Source organism: Alnus glutinosa, chromosome 11 (genome assembly GCF_958979055.1).
Source record: "Alnus glutinosa chromosome 11, dhAlnGlut1.1, whole genome shotgun sequence".
Taxonomy (NCBI): domain Eukaryota; kingdom Viridiplantae; phylum Streptophyta; class Magnoliopsida; order Fagales; family Betulaceae; genus Alnus; species Alnus glutinosa.
The window spans coordinates 27,316,949-27,342,604 of NC_084896.1; the positions used below are offsets into that span (position 1 = coordinate 27,316,949).

The following is a 25,656-nucleotide window of genomic DNA, read 5'->3' on the forward strand; positions in this document are numbered from 1 at the left end:
CTATTAAACTGGCAATTATTCTTAGAACATACAACTCTCACATGCATTTTAAAAATACACGTGATAATCACATTCTTTTAAAAATGCATATAACAATTAAAAATGTAAGTAAGAATCATATGCTATAATACATATATCAGTTTAAAAAACTAAATTAAGAGAATTTTCTTCCACCCAACTTTTTTTTTAGTTCATCTTTTTCTTTTTAAAGTAATGTCCATTTGTTTATGTCTGAATAGGACAGAAACCAGGACAAACACACATCTATCTTGACTTTTGTTTTTTGTATCATGTTAGACATTCATCTCTAATTATCTTCGTATAACAAAGTTTCAAATTCATTATTGAATTCGTATAAATCTAATAATAAATTTAAAAATGAGATAAATGAGAATTAGGTTAGGAATGAATTTGTAATTTCTCCTCGAGAAATGATATAGAGGGGACACTTGACCGTCCCATCTCCTATTCTTTTCATTAAAAAAATGAATTTTAATAAAAAAAAGTACACTCATTTATCATTTTTTTTATTAATTTTTTATTTTTAATGAAAAGAGGGGGAGAGGGAACGATCAAGTGTCCCATCTGTATCATTTCTCTTTCTCCTCATGTTTTCCTAACCAAATGAACAGAAGTAATGATAGATAGGGGACCTTTAGCCGTCCCTTGTCAGTCACTTGCCTCAAGGAAAATGTATTTTATTAAAAAAAAAAAATGAAAGAATACACTTTCTTTGTGGAAAGTGACGGAAAGGGGATCTGGGACGGCTAAAAGTCCTCTATCTATCATTACGCGTGAATTATTGAAGCGTTTCCCTTATTTGATAGTAAAAGTAAATAAAAAAGCTCTATGTAAAAATTATTATAACCAACAAATTCATAATGGATAATTGGCGAAAACTTCAAGAACAATTTAAAATTAGTCTAGATTTGCAATTGAGTAATGCTATACGGAAGATCTATGATTTTCTTTCTTTTTTTGTCCTAAAATTAGTATGACTTTTAAAATCACCATTAGATTTGTAATAGATTATAATTAAATTTTAATTTAATGGTATTTTTAAATTTTAAAAGCTACATCAATTTTGAGATTAAAAAAAAATAATAATAAAAGGGTCTCTTTATTTTGGGGAGGTAAAATGAGTTTGGATTTTATTTTGTGACTCCGACTCCGTTCCACCCCCTATCCTTTGTCATAAGTCACTGTCAAGAATTTTGTTTTTGGAAATTTCAAAGAAAGCATTCTTTAGAAAAAAAAAAAATAAATACAACCTCTTGGTACATAAAATGATGACTTCCGAGGAAATAATAAACTTGTTTGATAACACTTTCTGTTCCTTTTATTTTTCTCTTTTCAAAACAAACACGTTAACAACAATAATAATAATAAAATAATAATAATAATAAAAAAGAAAAAAAGAAAAAGAAAAGGCCAATTCAAACATTTTGTGTAGATTATGAATGTTGAAACTTCCGCAAGTCGTACTGTATTATTGCTGTATATGCTTAACTGCTGCAAAATCAAATGGCAGTCACAGCAAAGGAAGAAAAGTCTCAAAACACATTAGGATGCTTTCATGGATAGGGATATAAGCAAGCGGACAATAAAGATCGCTCTGAGATTATATTTACATCTCCATAAAACCACAATACCGTGATATCTAGTCTAGTCAAAAGCAACAGTGAGGACTTCCATAGCTTCGATGACAAGCAGAGCCCCAAAGAGGAGCACCCAGATGAAAAACTGTGTAACAAAACAATTATAACAATGACATCTATTTGCTTTCTTTTCTCCTCCTACTCCGAGCCGTCTTTGTCCGAGTAAAATCCGGATTTTTTCAGCCATCCAAGTATTTACTTACATCGGTATCGGCATCATTCAGATAACTCTACTTTGCTCTAGGGCTTTTCCAAAAAGAACCATTGCTGATACTGAGACTTTATTTACACCTGATCATCTGTCTAGTAAAAAGGGGCAGCCCCCAGCCACTAGCAAATGCAGGCTCCAAAATTGTATGACACCAACCAAGCATTAAACTGCCAAATAATGAAACAGGTAACAATTAGAAAAATATAAAATCTTGATAAAAGCCTGCTAAAGACAGTCATGATAATTGGCAACTTCAGCAAGACATTCTGCAGTTAGTCTTGCTAAGGCACAAGAGATACAACTTAAAGTGAATTTGCCAAGGGCATCTTCATCCAACTGCATTTTTCCCTCTTCTTCGTTCATCTCCCTAGGTACTAGTAAAATGAGTCTGCCTTATCATCAGAGTAAAAGCAACCGGAACTCTATGAAAAACCTATAGTAAGGAAGAAGAAAAAATAGCAAGACATATCTTGATCTTCCACCCTAAATGCAAACTGGATTTTGTGTCAAACTTGAGACTATCCAACTTCTTCAGAGTACTTAAAAGTGGATGCCAACTGCCAAGTTACAAATCCCTACTTGCATTCATTTCAAACTCACCGAACCTTACAACAGCTAAGAAGGTCAATCGAAATTCTAGGCATCACCAGAGACATTTCCACCAATACATACGTTGATTTTCATATTATGGATTCAGATTAGCCTCTATCAGTCACCAATGTAACTGTCACCTTTCCTTCGAATCAAGTAAATATACTTAAAGAGTGCAAAAAATTCCAAGATATTCAAAAGTCAAGGTTCTATATCAATCTATGAATGTGATGATGGTTTAGATGCATCTATTTTGGCCTATAGAACTAGAATTATAAATCTATGTTTCTCAGTCCATATATAAAAGAAAAGAAGATGTTCAAAAAAAAGTTCACCTTTCCAATAAAATTACGGACCAGAACCTGATTTTTGAACCCAAACTTGCTTCTGCAGATTCATCAAGAAAAACCTTTAAATAATTAGCACTTAGAGTGAAAACATAGAAAATTGTGGGCAAAATTAGCATCCAAACATTTAAGTCCAACCACCTCATGGGAATTATAGCCAGCGCCTCTCCTCGAATGCTTCCCCTCGCTTATAACTGATGAGCCATCAACATCCTTCACACCATGTGTTGGCCCACGGCGACCAAAATGCTTATGGGAACCTGCATGTAACACAAACACTCAAGTTGTGGTATACAAAAACACAAGAATACACAAACACGCACGTATCTAAATTCAGAAGTCTTATTGAAGAGAAGAGTTTCCAAACCAAAATCTACCATTATCTAAAGAAGAATGACCAGTACGTCCAGTTCCAAGGTTTTTAACTTCCCCACTCTTAGCATTTGCCATGTCAACTTTCATATCCCCATGACATCCTGCAAAATCAAATACAGAAGAAATAGAAAGTAAATTCCTTGAGTTCTAAAAAAACAATCTCATAAGCACTTTCAGGCTTCCTTCAACAAGACAATGACTTCTCCTCTGTTTATTAGTCTGTACATATGAGTTGAAGTGTTTGGAGGCATGGTAAAATGATGATTCCAAATTAAGAGTGCTATCGCTGACAACCACAAGTCCTGTACATTACTAACCCCAAGAATTACATGTTGAAAATAGTCGCACCTTCCGTAGAATCTTCAAGTGACAGTATCGGTTGAGAAGCAGAGGATGACAAAGACTCGTCACTAGCATGGGATCCATCTGACCGTCGAAGAGATGTCCATATACCACGATCCGGCTTATCCTTATTCCTTGAACGTTTCTCCTGCTTCTCACTACAGAAACCGTGCAAGTCATTACCAACCACCTTATCATCTGGAGCTGGATTTGTATCCTTAGAAACCAATTGTCCATGTGAGGGTCGAGGAGGTCGCTTGTCCTTTTCTAAATTTGAAGTCTGGACTTGATGCTCAGACTGGCCCACAAAAGATTGATTTTGACGTGAATCCTTGTTTAAAAGTATTCTTTTGACGATCCTTCCACTACCTTGGCGTTGCTGGTTCTGCTTGAGAGCACCTGAACCAATAATATTTCTAACCGATGATGTTATACCCTGCTGCTGTGACAAGGTGCCAGACACCTGAACAAAGAGTAGCATAAAGCAATTTAACATTGTGCAGCACTTCAACTAAAAAGTCACATTGCTTCCTGGGAAAAAAAAATGGAGACAAAACTTTATGCAATGAGACAAATCTTATTAGGAATTGCAAGGACGCAAAGAGATCAACAATCAACATACAAGAGCACACAAAAAAATGTGATTTGGCAGTTGCCTACACCAATGGTTGAAGAGAAGACCTGCTTGCTTTACAAACAGTAAAGAATATTTCCTAAAAAAAATAAAAAAAAATCCTTGCACCCAGTTACGCGCAGACTCTTTCTTTCTAAATGCAACCTTGGAACTCAGCGTGCACCATCACAACGTTTAAAAACAAATTGTGTTTTGTGCCATCTGGTTAGGTGAGACAAATTACTTGATGTTATAGCCAATTAAAAGAAATTGGGAATCTTGAAAGGATTTTAAATGAAATGAGGATATAACTTTACTTTGTGCCCACTTCATGCCACTTCCTGTGATGATGGTCAATGGTCTCTTGAGAATCTTTTGGAGAAAAGCGACAGTTACAGATTATATCAGAAATCCATTGTCTCATAAGGTTGCATCATAGTTGACCATAACTAAAGTCTCTTACCTTTCTTTTGATAAGTAAGTCTCTTACCTTTCCTACCCAATAGTTCTTTTTTTGTTACAAGAGCTGCAGCTGCTGACACAATCATGACATGGTGGTAGTGATAATAGTAGCGGTAGGAATAACTTTTTTTCTTATAAGTAATTGGCTCCAAGGGGAAGTAGCAGTAGGAATAACACAATAGTTTCTTTACAGTATTAGAAATTTTTGTTATGAGAATTAAAACGGTTGGCTTCAACCACATCCCACAAAGCGATGTCACATGTTCGACTCTTACCATCGGAGCCAACCCATAGGATTTTCCTAAGTTTTGTCTGGCATGTGTGGGTGGGGCATAAGTGCTTGCTCAAGTAATTAGTCTCATTTAAGGGTGTACGGACATCCTTCTTATCCACAAGAAACTATTTTATGAATTTGAATAAAGATAGAATGGTTGAGGCAATGCATCTATGGAGATGGAAGTTATAATAATGGAAACAACCGTAACCAAATTTGTGAGCAGTAAGAGTGTTGAAGACAACAATGTTTGAGAGGGTGGCTACAAGTAGGGTAGGTGGTGATGACACTTGCAATGAGGGGTGCTAAGCGATTTCAATGTTTCCTTTTCTCGTGGAGAGAGGTCGGTCACTAGTTTTGGTTTGTAAGGAATTTACTTTCTATGTGTTTTACTTATCAAAAAAAAAGGAATAATACTTACGGTAGCAAAAGAAGTAGTTTTCCAATTTTTCACTTTAAAAGTTGTGAAAAATAACTTCTTTGTCATGCCGCCCCATATTTGTAAAGATGACTACTCTCTCTCTTTTTTTGCAATATAAATCCTTTTGACCGTCATCAAGATTGACCAAAGTGCAATTTAATACTGCAAAATAAGCATGCTTGAAGGCAATGTTTGTCCCACAATATTTCTACAGATATCAGAAGCCAGCAACAAGTCTAATCTGAAAACTTATTCTACATATTTTCTCCCCTACTACTTTAATTTGAAATAGGAGCATTTGTCTAAGGTTGGCAGGGTTACGCTTATTAAGAACACACTTCCCAATTTATCTATGTACTTCATGCCCCTCTTTTCTCTCCTTGCGAGTATTGCAAACCGTATTGAGAAGTTTCAACGTGATTTTCTTATGGGGTGGGCTAGACGAAGAGTTCAAATACCACTTGATAAGCTGGTCCAAGGTTTGTTTTCGATCTCTGAGGGAGGGTTGGGGGTCTGGAACTTGGCGATGTTCAATCACGATCTTTTAGGAAAATGGCTTTAGCGCTATGTGCATGAGAGGGAGGCTTGATGGAGAGTTATGATGGAATCTAAATTTGGTAGTTTGTGGAGTGGATAATGTTTTAATGAGCCTAATGGGAAGTATGGGGTGGGGTTATGGAAGAATATAAGAAGGGGTTGGGGGAAGTTCTCTAGTCATACAAGATTTGAGGTGGGAGATAAGGTTAGCTTCTAACATGAATTATGATGTGGGGCTATGGCTCTTAAGGAAGCTTTTTCAAATTTAGATGGCATTACTTGTGCAAAGGATGGTCTTGTTGTGACTCACTTGGAGCTTTCGTGTGGCTCCAATCAATGAAATGTAAGCTTTGCTAGAGCAATTCATGACTGGAAGGTGAAGGTATTTGCATCGTTCTGCAGGATGTTGCATTCAGTTTAAGTGAGACGGGAGGGCAAAGATAAGCTTTGATGGTTTCCCTCCAAAAGAGGTTTGTTCATTGTTAGATCATTCTACAGTGTCTTGGTTCACAATGATGGCCTTCGTTTTCCTAGGAAGAGTGCTTGGTGGACTAAGGCTCCGTTGAGGGCGGCCTTTTTTGCTTGGTCGACAGCCCTAGAAAAGATCCATACCATGGACAACCTGATGAAAAAGGATGTTATCGTGGTTGATAGGTAATGTATGTAAAAAAAAAAAGGGGGAATCCATGGATCATCTTCTTGTCTCCTTATGTGGATGTTTTCTTTAGCCAATTTGGGCTGTCTTGGGTTATGCCTAGACAAGTAGTCGACTTATATGCGTGTCGGTGGACTGTTGGTAGCGCTCAGAATGCTGTTGTGGAAGATAGTGCATCCATACCTTTTGAAGTGTCTATGGACGGAAAGGAATAACAGGAGTTTTGAGGGCTGTGAGAGGATTTAGAGGAGATACTTTATTTTTCTAGACTATATCTTTAGATAACTACTTTTATTTCTCCTTTGGTGATTAGTTATTATGATTTTCTTGTTCTTTTTTCTCCTTATAGTTAGGTGTTTCCTCATGTATACCCCTTGTATACCTGGGGCGCCTTATGCTTTTAATAATTTCTCAATTCCTTATCAAAAAATTATCACCACAAGGTTGAAGAAATATAAAACCAGTACTCTCCAATTAACACAGAAAATAACTTAGAATGAGGAAAAAGTAAATGATCTGCTAATCTGCGATTGTATGCTTTCTTTCACTTGCACTGTTTATGGACCTACATCAAGGAAAAAAAAACTCTCCATGCATAGAAATAACGGAAAATAGATATGTAATTAGAAAGTGCCATACGTAATACATGGGATTGGTAAGAACTAAAAAAAACTTACATGAGAAATCTCCCTCTCTTTCCCTTTCAGAAGCAGGATTTTCTTTTTCCCAGATTCATTAGTTCCAGAAACTCCTGAAAGAACAAATAAGAAGTGAACAAACTGAGAAGAATAGAAATAATATTAGCTTGCCCACAGAAAAGAATAAAGATTCACAAAAACAGAAAGTGAACTGATACAAGAGGAACAATGAAGAAAAAAAAAGAGACCAAATTTATCGATTCCAATGAATACTCCAACACCATAGGACCCCCAACATGACAATGTGAACATAAAAGATGTTTAGATGTATAGTATATTGAGAGAACACACACACACACACAAATCAATTGTGTCGGCTACATAAATCCTTCCACTCTGGAAAACTATCCACTACGTCAAAAGAGGGCCTACAATACATAGCCAGGTTTTTTGATAAGTTACAATACGTAGCCAGGTTAACAAAATAAAATGTCACCGGAAAAAGCATTGAATTATACGAATCTAAAAAAGAGGTAGGAGCTGTAAAATTTTGCAAAATGTCAACCAATGAGAATCTAGCAGGGTATATATCTCAGTAATGACTGAATCAAGCACATGAAGACCTCTATGATACTTTCAAACAATGTCAACAAAAACACTTTATGCTGGAAAAAGCGCAAAAAACTTTTAGCCTAAGAAAACATCACCAGTCACAATCCAACTCCTTTGTTACTGAAAACAGAAAATTAATTTTCCAAAACAGAACCAAACACATCTGTATGACTATTGAATAGCTACCAGAGAAAACATTTTTAATTCTGGTGTGACTAGACGCTCATCATAAAAATATAAGCATCAGAAAAATAATTAGCATGTGACAAAGGGAAGTGAGAAAAGAAAATGGATAATGCAAGGCAACAGAGATCTAAATTTTACATGCAATCTACAGCAACTAATTAAGTAGTCCATGTCCACACTGATGTCCTGAAGTCTGAGTGCACCCTGTTTAGGTCTAGAAATCTCGAACAGATGGAAGTTAAAATGTCAAATGATTAATGTGCGCTCGGTTATTCAGTTTTTCAGCCATACCACTTTCCTCTTCCAGTACTTCAGTCCCAGTTGCAGGAGCCAAAGTAACAGACTTGTCAGAAAGCTGCTCATCATCTCGCTTTGGAACCAGAATGTATGTTGACTTGTCTTTGGCACTCATGTTCTTTGCACCGTCCCTTAAAACATACTGCCCATCAGACAGCAATAAGTATTAATAAACCCCAAACTTCCAACATCTTGCCTAGAAATCAAGTATGGATGTCTAGATGGTCAAAAACACAAATAAACATATATAGAATTTATCTCAAACTTTGATCCATACAAGCACAATGATGCAGTGCAAAAGCCACGTATTAGATAACCCCAGCTGTAAGAAATCAACCTATTTAAGTCCTATACTGAAACAACATATTTCCACTCAAATACTTTACTTATAAAGTCTATTAAAATATTTTTTTTAATATTCTTCCACTCACTATTAAGCCTTAGTCTGCTAACAAGGGTCAAAATCCAAGAAATCTGTACTGCATGTTCAAATTTTTAATCCATAAACCAAACATTTAAAACATCTAAAAAGAGTGCAACTCTCTAACATTTTAACTGGCTATATGCATGGATTACTATGTAATATGATAAACAAAATTATCATACAAAATTTCTTCAGTTTATTGTAGTCAAATCAGCTTCGACCACAAATATCATTAAAACCCAAGGTGAGGAACCTTTATGTTTCTTCTTATAATGAGGCATTGACAGGGCATACCAGTACAATACGTGTAACATGGTATGGGTCTAAGCAGATTCTCAAACCTGTGATCATTAAATCCATGTCACAGGAGTGAGGTTATTCCGGCTGCAGTTCCACATGTATAATGTGGACAATGTAGCATGAGAGGAATAATAATACTGGTAATGGTTTTGAGCTCAACAGGAACTCCACATTCAAAATTCATAATACTGTGTGCCTTGGCGGGTAGTGGCTAGTCTAATACTTAGTTGGGTCCTTTTGTAGTTTGTTTTTGGTTTTTTCGTTCTCTGGGACATTGGTGTTGCGGGTTTTTGCGGGTTAGATTTGGTTGTTCCTGTGTACTTAGGGGCACCTTACACTTTCTTTAATAAAGTTTTCTTACTTATCAAAAAAAAAAAATACTGTGACTTGTTACAGAATATACATCACCACAGCATAAACTAGTCATTAATTTCATTTAAGAAGTATATATAGAAAGACGTATACCATTGTGGAGGAAATCCTTCTCCTCTCAGAACCTCGTTTAGACGAGGCTGAACTAGGACTTCCAGTTGATGATCCAGCAATTCTTCTGCTCAGTTTCCCATTAGACAAAGATCGCTGTCATCAGATAAGATAAATTCAGGATTCCAGTGATAAACGGCTCTTCGATAACATATAGAATGACCAATAGTAAAATTCGAGAGCATGTTTTATCTGGAAAGTACCATATAATCACAAAACTGAACTATTCAAGTGAACTAAACATAATGAACTTATATTCATGTATAATCATGATAAGAGACTGAACAAAAAGCATGTGTGTGCGCGAACACACAGAGCATGACCGAAACACACGAAGTATCCTCAGCTAGATTTGAAACATGTCTACCACAAAATCAAACATAACAACAAAAAGTATCTATTCATAACAGAAAAGTATCAATAACCAGAAATTAAACAATTTAGACACTGCTAGTATAACCCAATTAAATACAGTAGAATGGGAAATAAAAATTATTTACATTTTTTTTAACTGCTTAGTTCTTAAACTTATCTCTAGTGGATTAGAAAGATACCCGAGAACCACCCTTAGCAGCTCTTTTCTGACGTACAAAGTCCATTAATGGTGTAACTATGGGAGCATCTTTGGCAGCACCTGCAAAAGCAAGATTGGAGAAAATCATTCAAAAAACACTTTTCCTAACATCTCCCAAACACAATGAACGATTTTGTCATTCTATTTGCATTATTGTGAATTCATTTTACCTTTTCTTATAGTATTTATTCAGAATGCAGTATTGTCTACAATCTAAGATCTTTCTTACTTACCCATTCGATCTGCTTCTCTTCTCTCCAATTGTATCTCTGCGCTGGGAAGATTTTCGACAGGCTTCGCAAGATATTCAAGAAACTCCAGATACTCGGGATCTAGATGTTCATCAAGCAAATACTTGTATTTACGACAAAGCAAATAATCGCATGCATAAGCCACAGGTTAATGATTGCACATATACATTGACATGCATTAAATATACTTGTTAGATTTTTTACTTTAAAAATTTAAAAAAAAAAAAAAAAAAAAAAAAAAAAAAAAAAGGTACCTTTTAATATGCTTCCTTCACGGCTGTCTTTTTTAGACCACTGCTTTGGAACGCGTTGAGAAGGAGCATACTCAACAATAGTTTTAAACTGAGTGCCTGAAAAAACAAGTTTAGTTAAAACTCCATGTAAATATTATATCCTGCAATGTATCTTAGTCAAAGAAAGGACAAAAGAAAAAGAAAGACATGAGAAGCCCAAATTAATTTTTTTCAAAAAATACCCAGCAACTCAATAATTTTCTGAGCTGTTACTAACTGAAGAGAAAGAGCTTTATTACCCCATATGAATAAAACCATGGTGCGAATTAAAAGACAGTCACACAAATTCTGGCAACAAGATTGATGTGCCAATCAATCTCTTCAAAAGTTATGCACAAAGATTACCCTTCTCATTAACAAACAAATGCCCATCGAAAAACTCGGCGAACTCAATAACATCCTCAGGTTTCTTGAAGTCAATATAGGCTCTAGAATAAGATTGATGCTTCAGGCTGCAAAACCATTTCAAGAAACAATAAATATGTAAATGTCCTTAGCAGATGACTACCTCAAATCATAAAAACTAGACTACTGCGACATGTATTTATACATCAATAGAGTTAACCCCGCAAAAAAATAAAAAAAATAAAAAAATTGTTTCCTTGTACAAATTCAGGAAGCACATAAAATCAGTCTTTCAAAACACCAGCATACTGTGAAACCAGCGTTGCAAGCATGATTGGAAGATTGACCAAAATAAAGCTTTAGTATAAGCAATTAAATAAATAAAAAAATCCGAGAATATGTCAACTCAGATCCTGGAGAAAAGGACATGGTGTATCAGTTGATCTGATGCAGGGAAGCCCAACCCTTTCCTATCAATCACTCAACAGGAAGCAGTAGATAATGAATCATCTTATGAAATAAATAGACCCTATGGTGGTCATGTAAGTATTACACATTTAAATAGGCTTTCAATTGTTTGTCCCCAGTTCGTTCACCTATTTCATTTAATATCGTCCCACCTTAACAGCTAATTGCGTCATTTATGACGAGGTCAACAAAAAAAAAAAAAGGAAGACCCCCGGATCATTCCACTTGCATATTTGCAACAACTTAAACCTCTCAACTAGAACTTACTCGTGCAGTCATGCATGATACCTATTGAGTGCTACATACTGAGCCTACTCCATTGCAAAAACCAATTATGAATAATCTGGAGCTTATTCAAAGCAAAAAGCTTCAAAACCCAGAAACAAACACATTCATACTCCATAAACCTCAATTCAACGGTTGCGACTAATGAAAAATTTAAGCCCCTCCTACTTGTCCCTAAGCAAATAAACCCTAGCTTGCACACATATTACCAATTTGACAGATTATCAAGATATTTCCGCACAATTAATCGAACACACCAACAATATAACCGCAAAATTAGATTCGAAAGTCCTAAAACCTTCACAAACCCAAGGATTATATAGCGGACAACTAACAAAACTACCAAGCTTAACCCACTTGCTTCAGAGCCATTAACCTAGCATGCATACATATATATACATACACACACTTTCACATTGCCAATTGATCACGTAATCCAAAAATTGAAGCGTATCGAAGTAAACCCATTTCCAAATACAAACTAAAAATAAGGCTTTCACCAAAAGGAAAACTGGGCAAAAATGACAAACCCTACAAACCCTAACCTTGATTTCCCTGGACGGAAAGCGACCCAGTGGTAGCGACCGGCGAAGGCGGCGTCGATCTGGTCCATGAGCGTGGCCTGCGAAATCGCCGGCGGCAAGTGCCGCAGCACCACCTTCGTCCGATCCGACGACGACCCTTTCATTTCACAAACAGAAAACCCTAGGAAAAAAAAAATCAAGTTGAAAACTTTCCGAACTGTACGCTTCAAATTGCTTGCAAAGGGAGACAATCCCCGTTGGATTACATCTTCTCCGCCAGAAATCGAGGTCGATTCCTTGCCCTAGTTCCCAATTTCATTTCCAATCGGCCATGAGAGAGAGAGAAAACTGAAAAGGGGTTTTAAGCGTGTGAAACCGTGTCTCTTACGGTATTGTAATTTATACGTTGGGAGTGTCTATGAGTGAGTGTACGTTGGTGTTGGTGCACGCCAATTGCCATGGGGACAAAGAAAATACACTGCTCCTCTTTTTTCTTTTCTTTTTTTCCTTTTTCTGATTTTTTTTTTTTTTTTTACTTTCTTTTTTCTAAGCATACGATTCAACATATAAATGGTTAAATATGAATGAAGCTCAATATATTTGGAGTAAATACACTCCTCTTCTAATTTTTATTTTCCTCTTTTTTTAACTTTTTTTTTTTCTTTCTTAGCATATGATTGAACGTATAAATGGTTAAATATTGTTGATCGTCAAATGTGAAAAATATGAATGAAACTTAATATATGTTGAAGAATTCAGCTTGAGTTTAGTTTCAGTTAAAATTAGACTTATAAATTGGGATACGTATTTAATGTCTCATGTCCCAATAAATCTAATTACAATTAAAATTAAACTCAAATCAAACCATATTTTTAAGTATAGATCTATTTGGTTTAATTGTATGATGTTGAATCGATTGTTTTATACATTTTTCTTATCGTCCGGACATTAGGCTTGTTTGACAATATTTTTTATGACAGTCTTTTATTTTTAGCAAAAAAATAAAAGCATTTAAAAAGAACTTAAAATATAAAATACTTGCAAATTATTTTCACATTTATGTCGCGTCGCAACTAAAAAATAAAAAAGCATAACCTAAAAAGTTTGGCAACACTTTTTGGACTACATGCCTTTTGGTCAATGATAAGAAATAACAATCACATTCTTGTTTGATCAGGGAGGGGGCAAATGGCTCTTGGCATATCTACAAATATTGAAAAACTAAATGATATTTAATAAATAAACGACCCCTCAATATAAAAAATGAAATATGATTCAACAAAGGGAAGATTGGGTTCCAAACATCATGTCCTCATGTTATGTTTGGTTCCCTTTCCAACAATTGAAAAGATGAAAACAATAAAGAAAATATATATTGCTTAATTTTCCCCAAAATTTTTTTAAAAAAAATATATATACAAAAGAATTTCCATATTATAACTCATTATAAAACTTATAAGACGAGGGAAAATGTATTCTAAATATGCAAACAAATTAGTTTGTCCATGCATTGTTCAATATGCGAAGCATAAATAACAAATAACATAAAATATGATATAAAAATAAAAGATAAGATAAGATATTTGAAAATAATAAAATATGATAATGTTGAATTAATTATTTATTTCATCAATTATATTCTTTAATAATCATATTTTTCAACTATGTATTTCAATATTACTCCATGTAAATCAAAATTCTGGTTCTGCCACTATTTATATAGTTATATATAATCCGGTAGAAAAAACTAATATAAGATTGTAGGCCTAAGACAACTAAAAAATAAAAATTTTGGATTAAAACCCACTTCTAAATTTTGCATGACTTGTTCACAAGTATAGAAAATAATCAAGCCTTAACTTACCCACAATCTTCCTAAGAACATGTTATCTAATTGTGATTAATAAGACTCAAATATTTATGACTTATACTTTATTATAGAGAGATGGGGTGCAATTAGTTAGTTGTTCAACCTAACAAAGAAGGCAAGTGTGTGGGCCACCTACTTAGGCAAGTAGGCCTTGAACTTTGGATTGCTTAGGACAAATGAGTCATGCACTTTCCTCTCTATTAAGCTATTTGTATTGCTTGATTGCACCCTGATGGTTTTCCCACTTCATCATCGAATACGATCATCTTTATTTCAAGTGAAATGGGTAGGTTAATAGGAGCCATTTCATTTTTAATTTTTTATTTTATTTTGAAACTTTACTTAACTTATTTAAACTTTTATCACTTTTGCAGTCTTTTTTAGAACTATAAAACTTTCAATTTAATGTATCGACCTTTAAAAAAATTGCAATCTCACCCGTCTGTTAAGATTTTCTGTTAAATCATAACAGATAGATGAAAAATTTTCAAGATACTCTCATTAAAATAAAAAATAAATAAAATTTAAAAAAAAAAAAAAAAAAAAAAAAAAACTTCACTTTGAGGTCCAAATTCCTTCTAAGAACTTACCCAACTGGGATTACTAATTTGAGCGCGAAGCCTGCTTTCCGGGCTTTATAATTTCCCATGCGCTTTGCTTATTGAGCCAAAAAATTATAGAGAATTATTATCCTAACACTCTCACCATGTACTTGACCAATGCCACCATTACTCTCCAAAGCCATCTAATTCCTTTGAGCCATAGGTATCCATATTGAACCAGCTTGACCATTAACAATAAAAGCTTCATATATATTTTTTTTCCACAAATTAATATTGTTGGGTGAGTGAAAAAGGACAAAATTTTTTCCTTTAAAGTTGGTTGAAAGAAAAAATTAAACTCAATTTATTGAATTGATATTTATGCTTGAAGCATATAATTTTTACGTGCATTTTTAATAGAACACATGCCGTGTTTTAAAGGGAAGTATCGATTTAATAGGCTAAATTTAACGGATTTATCATTGACAAAATAGAAAGAAGTGAAGTTGATTGGATAGGGCCATTATTTATGTAGGGCCAGGACATTTATCAAGGCAGCATCACACGTGATAAAGACCACCAACAATTCAAATCCATGACTTTGATATTTTTCCCATTATTTTGCATGGTTTGATTATGAGCCAAATTGGGGTAATTGAGTTAGGTGAATTAATTAATTTGTTTATATTATTATTTTTAGTGGTGATGATAGCACGTTTGAACTCATGTGGAGTAAAAAACTGTTAAATATCAAGTTATCACATACTAAACTGGCATGCATTTTCTCAAGCTTATTTAATTGTATGCATAGATTTGGGGTTTATGGTAGTGCTGGGGTAAGTGGAATCTATAACTTTGACAGCTATTAAGAATATTGTGCCAACAATTAGGTCTAAATTTGTGATACACCAGTTGGCAGCAATCTAATAAGGAGAATGTCTAGAAATTTCTCTATCTTACCTAAAATAAAATTGCAGCGTTTAGATCAGTTAGTCTGGGAAAGATAAGCGAATGGTTATTTTTTTAAAGTTTTGAAAGTAGTATTAGAGCAATCAGCTTTGTTGACCCTAGGAATAGATTTACTATTAGAGTAGCGGAAATGAATTTGGTTAATTATAGGAGTTGTTTTACACCAAAGCAATAGCTTAAGATTAAGAGAGAAATTTTCGAATTCTTAAAGTTAAAAAAGTGGTATCAGAGCAATCGGCCTTGCCAACCCTAATAATAGATTTACTATTAGAGCAGTGGAAATAAATTTGGTTGATTATGTGAGTTGTTTTACACCAGAGCAATAGGTGAAGATTCATAGATAAATTTTTGAGTTTTTAAAGCTAGGAAAGTGGTATCAGAGCAATCGACTTGCCAACCCTAAGAATAGATTTACTATTAGAGCATAGGAAATGAATTCCATTGATTCTAAGAGTTGTTTTACACCATAGCAATACGTTAAGTTTCATAGATAAATTTTCGAATAAGTTAGGAATGTGGTATCAGAGTAATCGGTCTTGCCGACCCTAAAAATTGATTTACTATTAGGGCAATGAAAATGAATTTGGTTGATTATAGGAGTTGTTTTTCACCAAAGTAATAAGTTAAGATTCATAGATAAATTTTTGAGTTTTTAAAACTAGGAAACTAATATCAGAGCAATTGGCATTGCCAACCCTAAGAATAGATTTGCTATTAAAGCAGCGGAAATGAATTTCGTTGATTCTAAGAGTTGTTTTACACTAGAGCAATAGGTTAAGATTCATAAATAAATTTTCAAATTCTTAAAAGTTAGGAAGGTGGTACTAGAGCAATCGGTCTTGCCGACCCTAAGAATCGATTTACTATTAGAGCAATGAAAATGAATTCGGCTGATTATAAGAGTTGTTTTACACTAGAGCAATAGGTTAAGACTGATTGAACTTTCATGATAGTGAAATTTTTGAATAAAGATCATGTTGTAGCCACAAGCCTTAGTACAACAAATAAATTGCTTGCTTAATTTTATATAGTGATACTTTAAGAATCGGTCTCTCTAGTGGTTGGTAGAAGAGGGGTGTTTTATGTTTCTCTAAAGAATAGCCTAAGTACAAAGGATTTCCATGTAGTAATACTTTAAGAATCGAATCGGCCTCTCTAGTGAATGATTATTTTATTAAAGTTAGGAAGGTGGAATTGGACCATAAAAGGATTTCCATTGTGAATTTTTAAGAGAACATGTATATTGTAAGGGCGGTTAAGCCTTAATGATGATTGAGGGATGTTATTAAGCCTAATTTAGTCTATACATAAGGTTTAAAATCAAAAGCTCAATAAAATTAATATGCGAAGAGATGAGTGTAATTTTGGGAATTCATTTCATGAATGTTAGAATTAGAGTCATAAAAGTAAATGACATGTTAAACATCCATCTTCATACAATCAAGTTTCAAATTTACTATTAGATTTGTGGAACCTAAAAATTTAATAATGAATTTAAAAATGAGATGGGTAGAACGTAAGTAGGGGATGAATTTATATCATGGTAGTTGTGCACTCAATATAATTTTATAAGAGTTATTAATTGGAGGAGTTATAGAATCTTTATATCCTAAAATAGAATCTTGAATTAAAGTTTTAAAATGAGTTCTTAAAACTTCAACTCAATGATATATATATATTTTTAAAAGAGAGAATGTGAAGCCACCTACACAACATGCGAGATGCATGGCGGCATGGCGCATGTCCGCCATCCTAGACCTATAGGGGTGATCGTGTGGCCACCAATGTCTTGTTGGGGTATTCGCGTGGCTACTCATGACTAGGACAATGATAGTATTGGCAAATGCATTGCTACTTTTCTTTATTATTATTATTATTTTTAAAGTAATAAGTTAGCCTCTACGCTTTGTGTTTTTTTAAGCAGTTAGCCTCTACACTCGAAAAATAAGCATACCTATTACCAGAATATTCATGAAAGAAGGTGCGAGAAGTTTTTATAAAAAGTATGTTTGTAATTTATTTTCTACTTTTTTTTTTTTTTTTTTTTTTTTTTTTTTGTTTAAAGAGGGATAATAAGCTAATTTACAAAGAAAAAAAACAGAACAATTGACTCTTACGAGGCTTGCAAATGAAAAATAGAGTTATTAGTGAACAAGTTTTTTACTCCCAATTTTCTTGGGATTAATTTAGTTATGTTTTAGCACAGAAACAACAAAATAACTTTGAGTTTTACCATATATGATGAATTGGAGCTTTGACATATATATTTTATCAAATGATATATATCCTTAAAAATTCTCACGTGTATTTTTAATATTAATAGAGCATATAATTTGTATTTTTTTTTTTTTTTAAAAATACATGTGAGAATCAAGTGTAAATATCAACAATTTTTTATTTTTTAATAGAAAACGACCCCCCATTCTCTTAAATCTCATTTCTTAAACTTATTCAACCATAATTAATTAATTAATTAATTAAATGATAACCAAATTTCTCACAAGTACCATCACAACCCACCAATAATAGATTGGCCCATGAAGATACGTAAACACAGTAATTTAGAGTACCAATCACCGCAATACATATACACCCATACACGCATAAGATTACAACTCATATGCATTGATTCCACAACTCATACACAGTAATTTTTTCCTGTTTATTTTTGTTTGTTTGTTAAATAACTGGAAAATACCAATAAGAATGAAGTTGATTGACTGTTGATATTGTCTATCGAGGAAGGATATTTATCATGGCTACATCGTCTGATAAAGACCACCGAAATTTGAGTTCCATGTCCTTTCTTTTTTGTTCTTATCAAAGGAAAAAAATTTATTTTTTTAATTTTTGGGAGGTAAAAGATTCAATGAGATTGATGTTGATTGAGTATGTATACAGCAAAGCAAAAGGATCCATAAAAGAGTCCTATTTTAGTAGGGCTTTTGTCTCCTCCCACTCTGCCCATTCATTCACTCTCACTACCCAATAAGGGGCAGAATAGACTTGAATCTCTCTGCCCCCTACTCCCCTCACCTCCCAGTCTCCCACCCACCTCCCTCTCTATCGTTCTCTTGCTCTCTGGTTCCATCAAGTAAGCCCCCCTTTCTCTATTTGTATGTGTATGTGTCTGATCAAATACATGTGGGTGTATCTAAAATCTGTCTTCGGTGCTTTCCTTGCTGGGTTTTGTGAATATATTGGTGTACTGCGCGTTTTTCCTTACTGGGTCTTCTTGTATATATTGGTTGTTTACTGGGTTACGCTTGTTTGTTGGATTGTTGGGTTTTTTTTCATCTGGATTTTGTTGTGTATATTGGTTGAATTTTGTTTCTTTGTTTCACTTTTTTAATGTTACTGGGTTTGTTTATAAAATTGGTGTGTTGGGTTGTTGGCTTACTGGGTTTTGTGTGTTTATATGATAGTTTATTGGGTGTTTGACTAACTGGATTTAGTTTCTTGGTATTGAACTGCGCAGTAAGTCTTTGTGTGATGGGAGAGAGAATCCCACCTGGGAGTTACTTCCAGTATCCTCCTCCTGCAGTCCCTGCTTCTCCTATTAGGTCTAGTTCACTCCCTTCAGATCGAGAAAGGTTGGTTCAGCACTTAGAACTCTCTGTTTTCTCTGCTATTCCTTTTGTATTTGTTATTCATCGATACATGTAAAAGCTAGGTGCTTTTACCCTTGAAATTCCGGTGTTGGTCAGGGTGTCCTAATAGTATGTTTTGTGGTTTTTGATGGATTTTACTTTTCTAGTTTCGTTTTTTTTTTTTAATAAAAAAATTGGTATGTGTTTTGCTCCAATTTATATGTATAATTTCCTCTAATTTTGATTGTCTTTTTGGTGTGCTACGGCCATGTTTTATTATATTTTTCAAGACGTTCTACCACTTCCAGGATCGAAGAAAAAGAATAATCAAGTTGTAAACATTTTTGGAAGCTTGTCTGCAAATACAATTTCCGGACTTCTTTAAATTGACCCTTTATGCCCAAATTTTATGTGCTTAACTTCGATATTTTTAGTTGTTGTTTTTGGGTTTGCGAAACAATGAATTAAGTCAATTGTCTTTTCACACTTTTTGTGAAATTTCAACAAACAGTAGTTGAGAATGAAACCAAAGATCCAACTTGTTGTCCACTGTGGTGCAAGTTGGAGATTTAACTGCAGAAACTCTTGGTTCATTCAAACATGAAGCATTCGAAAGAGAAACGCCACAACTTTTCTTGCAAAGCCTCATTTACGTGGCACTGGAGGCCTGAGTATGAAATCTGTCTTTCATTATAACTTGTTGAACATCTAATCAGTATGAAAAGAAAAAGGAAAAGAACAAACAGAAAGGAAAATGATGATGACTTGAGCAGAATGTAGAAGTTTGAATTTAATCTGCTTCCTCTTATTTCAAGACCATGGAGGGTGACTTGTTTTTTTTATTTTTTATTTTGCTGTTGTCATGCCAGATCTTTTTTTTGTCCTCCTTTCATTTAATCCCTGTTTTGTTTCAAGAAATAAGCAACATAACATAAAAAATTTTGGGGCCATGTTTTCTTCTCTAAAGTCTAAAAAAAATATTGTTCTTCTTTCCATCATTAGTGGGGTTTTTCTCTTGTATACGTCATGTATAGTAGGGTTGCGCCCAATTTCACTTATTAATGAATTGCATTACTTATAAAAAAAAGTCTGCACACCCGCAAGTGAGGGTATTTGAGCATGCTGCTTAAAAGCATGACCACCTACAGAGGGGAGCATATATATTAGGATTTTCAACTGTAGAATTACCATTCATTAAATATTACAGTTTTTTTTTGTAATGTTAACTCGCCAATAACACACTTTAGAAGATTGTTATCTACTGTGGTGCAACTTGTTAGGCTTTTAATTATGGGGTATGATAGGACATAATACATGATTTTGCTTGCATGACAATGGCAGATACTTGGCTGAATTACTAGCAGAGAAGCAAAAGTTGGGACCATTTCTGCAAGTTCTGCCCTTATGTAGCAGGCTTTTAAACCAAGGTCAGTGAATCTGCAATCTATTGTTGACACAACGTATGCTCCATTCTTCAGTTGTTTGCTCGAATCATCACATCTTCTGTTGTCTCCTCAATGAACAAAAATAGCATATAAATGGTGATTCTGTAAAAAGATTTTGAGAGATGAGAATAAGCTTGGGCAATACTGACATGTACTGTGCCTGCCAAAAGATTTATTATTATCATCTTATCTTGTGCTTAAAACTATGTAAATGTTGGTTGGAAGCAGATTTGTTTAAAAATGTTCTTGACCATATGTAAATCACACTGTTAAAATTTTTCACACTGCGTTGTGCACCCAACATGATTTGTTCGTTCAACTCACTGCAGAAATCAGACGGTTTTCTGGCTTCAATCAAAGTTTTCTGGATCACGAAAGACTTGAGCATGAGAGCCCACTTAGGCCATTAGCTCAACCCCCCAATGGTAGAGCGATGGATTTGGAAGGATGGCCCCCGATGCAAATGGAGGTATTTTAGTATATAACCATGATGGGTGTTTATATTGTTGAGGATTTTATGTTTAGTTGGTGTGTAATTCATGGTTAAGCATCACTTGGGCACCGCTTTCTTAATGATATGATTTAATCAGTGTATCATGTAATGGTATACCATTTACAATATAGAAAATGGTTATACTACATGCTTGTTTTTGATGATAAGATACATGATTCTACCACCCAGCCTCAGGTGGCCAAAATTCCTGCTCTACAACTTTCCAGAGATAGGAAGAAGTATAGAGCCTGATATCAAAATTATGAAGTATTCATGTGTTAGCTAAAGGTTGCTCACCATAGCCATATGCGCTGCAAAAAAAAAAAAAAAAAGTTTTGTTGGTGAAACTGAATTGGGTTATAATGCTTTCTATAAGACTAGCATTCACAACCGAGCCTTTGGCTGTGAGTTGAGAGCATCATTTCCATTTGCTAATGTATGAAGAGAGAGGAATGGGGAAAGTGCTAATCACATTTGAAAACTTTGATACTCAGCTGAATAAGACACTATCAACTGGCGGAGCTTTAATGAAACATGGTAGAAAATGTTTGGATCTAAAATTGTGATTTGTGGTTGAATCATGTGAACTTTTCTTGATGTTAATTTTCTTCCTGCAGGAAAATGGACATATACAAAGAATGGCCCCATTTCAAGCTCCTCCGATGGGTTGGCCTGGGGCGCAAGGAATTCCAACCACTCCTATTGTAAAGAGAGTTCTTAGACTTGATGTTCCTGTGGACAAATATCCAAGTGTAAGTAAATATGTCCCTGTGGAGTTGATTTTGACCTTTTTCTTCCAGTTTGTAGTAGTTCCTAAAATAAAGCTTGGCAGTATAATTTTGTCGGGCGAATTTTGGGACCACGTGGAAACTCACTGAAAAGAGTTGAAGCCATGACAGAATGTAGGGTGTACATAAGAGGCAGAGGCTCTGTTAAGGATTCTGTAAAGGTATTCTGAAATGTTTTCCTTTCTCTCTCTCTCCCCCCCCCCCCCCCCCCCCCGCTTTTTTGTTACTACATAGTGTGGTAAAGCAGTTTAAAGTTTAATTGACAATGGACTTAAGTTGAAGTGTTAGTTAATACTTGGCACTATAATATGGAACTTTGTCAGTCTGAACTTGCTTGTTGCTTCCTTATAGATTTTGTGTAGCTATATATTGAGTATTGTTCTCTGGTTAAATTGTTGGGTGTGCTCATCGTTGTGATCCATTCATTAGGTGGATTATCATTTTTAGTTTTCCTATCTGTCCTATCTTCTAAATAAGGACTTTTTAAATTGTAGGTGATGCACCAATAGCCCTTCACGTTTATCTAGTGGTGATGTGCGTCTTCCTATGCATATCTATATCAAAACTTCCAATGTTCTCAATTTTGTCCCCAAATGGGGGAGCTATAATCACTTAATTGGCACCAATGTATGTATTTTCGTCTGAGTTCTGCAATATTAGATCTTTTGGATTAAGATTTGCAATATTATATATTTTGGATTCATTCATTTGTGTTATTCTTTTCTTTTGTTTGGGTGGCAACGGGCCCGGGGGGGGGGGGGGGGGGTGGGGAAGGGAGGGGTAGAACTTGGATTCATCAGAGTGGTTGAACTCTAATGATGCTTGTGGTTTAAAGAGTAAACCATATTCATGATCTCTGGGTATGAATTTTATTTGATAAAGACTGTCAATTAAGCTTGGGAACATACTTATGAATATCAAAAAGAACCAGCATCATCAATCAGTCAACCCTCCATAGCGCCTTTTAGGTTGCATTTTTCAGTTGCCTCAGACCAGGATAATAAGAATCTTGCCTACACCAAGGAATGGAGGGAATAAAGGATCAGAGATGGCTACCTCCAGTTGTTTAGTGCTAGGAGAGTGAGAGGTTAGAATGGAGGGAATAAAGGATGGGGGATGGCTACCTTCTGTTGTGTAGTGCCAGGAGCGGGAGATGTAAGAAAATTTACCAACTTGACCCTTAGAATGGAGAGAAGACCTTAGGTAGCTCAATCGGATGGGGTCACGCCTTATGAAGTGGATGTCATTAGTTCGAATCTTACCTTCCCTCTTAGAGCAAAAAGGGTGATGAACATTCTATGGCATGAGCATTTCAGAATGGTAGAAGGTGCTTTTCTATTGGAATGATATTAGTAAAACACACTTCCCAAAAAGGAAGACGTGACATTGTGTGGACTGGGAGAAGAATAGTGCTTTCTCTTCTGTGTGACTAAGAAATTAATTATTTTGTGATCCCATGATCTTTTTTAAGTTTTATTATTGCATTGACTGCTTTATTAAGCTCAAAGGTGTTTCCAGTAAAGTGAATTGGACTCGAAGTAAAAAGTGGTCTTATTGTTGCTTGCCATATCACTTTTGAATGACTATGAGGTTGATTTTACTTTGAGAAAGTCAATATTTGTTTACAGCAAAAAGGTTACGTTCTGGATGCTCATGGTTCCTGGTAATGATATGCATTTTCTGTGATACCAATTGGGTTCTTGGGTTATACTTTTTCTCATTCTCCTATGGACCTCTGCTTTTCTTTAGGAAGATAAACTGAAGGATAAACCTGGATATGAGCACCTTAACGAGCCGCTGCACGTGTTGGTGGAGGCTGAATTTCCCGAGGATATTATAAATGCTCGCTTGGAGTATGCAGTGACAATATTAGAAAATCTTTTGAAGCCTGTGGTATAAGCTGGAACAAACTTATTACTTTCACCTTTACTTACCCGGTTGTTTGCACTTGTTAAAACCTCTCTGTCTCTGTCTCTGTCTCTGTCTCTGTGTGTGTGTGTGTGTGTGTGTGTAGGATGAATCCTTGGATCATTATAAGAAGCAACAACTCAGGGAACTGGCTATGCTGAATGGTACACTAAGGGAAGAAAGCCCCAGTATGAGCCCTAGCATGAGCCCGAGCATGTCGCCCTTCAACAGTACAGGAATGAAAAGAGCGAAGACGGGAAGATAACACTACAATGTGGATGTTGCGCCATTGTTTGATTTGCTGAATCATTGGCATGTGATTGGTTAATGACCTGCTGGCAGAACCTTGGGACGCAATGTTTACAACTGGCTACTTGAACTCCTGAGGTAATTTTGGGCTCTGATTGCTTGGCATTGCAGAGGGATTAACTGCTTCATTGATTCTTGAACATTTGCGTCACATACACTATTATTTATATTCTTTCATGTATCACTAATTTTAAACATTGAAGACCTTCTTCATTATTTAACTTGTAACCACCCCCCTCTATTCAATTAATCTGTATTCTGCTAGCTGCTGAGTCGTGTAACTCAAATGTACTTGCAGATTCTTTTTCATTGACATTTCTATTATATTGTCATGCCTATGCTGATATAGGCATACTCTTCTTGAATATGAAAAGTGTTCCACTATTGTGTAGTGAATTCAATTTTTTTTTTTGGGTGCCTGTGCTTGTTTTACAGCCAATTGATACTCGTACGGCCTCTTTGCAAGATTATGGTAGGTGCTTCTACCTTCAATGAGGCAAATTTATTATTTCTTCATGGTTTGGTCGGTGAAGAAGGCTGAAACACTTGCCGATCAAATTTATTAAATTGACATGTTTTTAGAACATGTGATTTTCACATGCATTTTGCAAGAATTACATGTTCTGTTAATAATGTTAAGTGAGAATTATATGCTTTGTTACTAATTAGTATATGTACCAATTACCACAAATAATCACAACTTGTTAAACCCCCACTTTCATGTTAGATTGTTGCATCTCTTAAGTCGGCAATAACTAATTTATACTTCGATTCTTTGAAAGAGCAAAACTTTACAATGCAATTATAGGGGTGTAAATTTGGGCCAGTTATAACCGGCTGGGAGACCGACTCCGAAAAACTAGAAAATCGAAAAATCAGATTGTTACTTGATTATTTATAATTGGATATCCAGAGCCGGAGCCGGGCATTGGTTTTCAAAAAATCCGGTTATAATCGGGTAATTGGCTCTGGGTCTAGTAATTTATTAAAAAAAAATAAAGAAAATTACCTCCTACCCTTTTGCCCTAATGTTACACAGCTAACCCAAGGAACATTTTCGCCTTTTTCACACTTTTGCCCTAATTTTTCTACATTTTTTCTGTCTTCTTCTTTAGGGCTGAGCATGGGGCGGGGGAAAGGGGGCGCGGGGATGGGGTTTTTTTGACCCCACCCCGCAGGGGTGCGGGTTCCCTTTTGGGGAACCTGCAACCCGTGAAAAACCTACTGAAACCGTGTGGGGCGGGGATAAACGAAGAGAGGGATCCCCGTGGGTTAATACAGAACAAGACTAGAGGCACACATTCCTCCGGTGATAATTTCCCATGGATATAAACACATGCCATGAAATTCGCATTCTGTCGTTACAACAAGCTTTTTTCTTTTATATTTCTGTGTGCATGTCATTGCAAGAAGTTACAAAAACCAGTTCAAAACATTCATAGAAGACAATATCCATACCCAATACGATCAAAACCTCAGAAAATACATACATGCAGACATGAATAACAGAGAAATCCCACAATTGTCAGAATCTGAATTACATCAAACACCAAATACAAGATTGGTAATGCAAATT

General features: G+C 35.1%; 2 protein-coding genes and 1 long non-coding RNA gene across 3 annotated transcripts in view; 2 read left to right on the forward strand and 1 right to left on the reverse strand.

Moving 5' to 3' along the window:
* LOC133880920 (uncharacterized) overlaps positions 1-25,656 on the forward strand; it is a 70,509-nt gene that overhangs the window by 31,398 nt on the left and 13,455 nt on the right. The window lies entirely within an intron of this gene.
* On the reverse strand, positions 1,455-12,555 carry LOC133881613 (regulator of nonsense transcripts UPF3-like). Its single transcript, XM_062320575.1, has 13 exons — positions 12,188-12,555; positions 10,890-10,996; positions 10,506-10,601; positions 10,234-10,332; positions 9,981-10,060; positions 9,409-9,522; positions 8,214-8,361; positions 7,164-7,237; positions 3,531-3,987; positions 3,185-3,283; positions 2,949-3,067; positions 2,796-2,847; positions 1,455-2,036 (listed from the first exon to the last, which is right to left on the reverse strand). The coding sequence occupies exons 1-12, from the start codon at positions 12,328-12,330 to the stop codon at positions 2,809-2,811; spliced, it is 1,575 nt and encodes a 524-aa protein (XP_062176559.1). The 5' UTR covers positions 12,331-12,555; the 3' UTR covers positions 1,455-2,036; positions 2,796-2,808.
* LOC133882219 (KH domain-containing protein At1g09660/At1g09670) lies at positions 18,468-24,389 on the forward strand. Its single transcript, XM_062321338.1, has 8 exons — positions 18,468-18,641; positions 19,026-19,140; positions 20,479-20,564; positions 20,912-21,051; positions 21,693-21,827; positions 21,908-22,024; positions 23,613-23,756; positions 23,878-24,389. The coding sequence occupies exons 2-8, from the start codon at positions 19,040-19,042 to the stop codon at positions 24,034-24,036; spliced, it is 882 nt and encodes a 293-aa protein (XP_062177322.1). The 5' UTR covers positions 18,468-18,641; positions 19,026-19,039; the 3' UTR covers positions 24,037-24,389.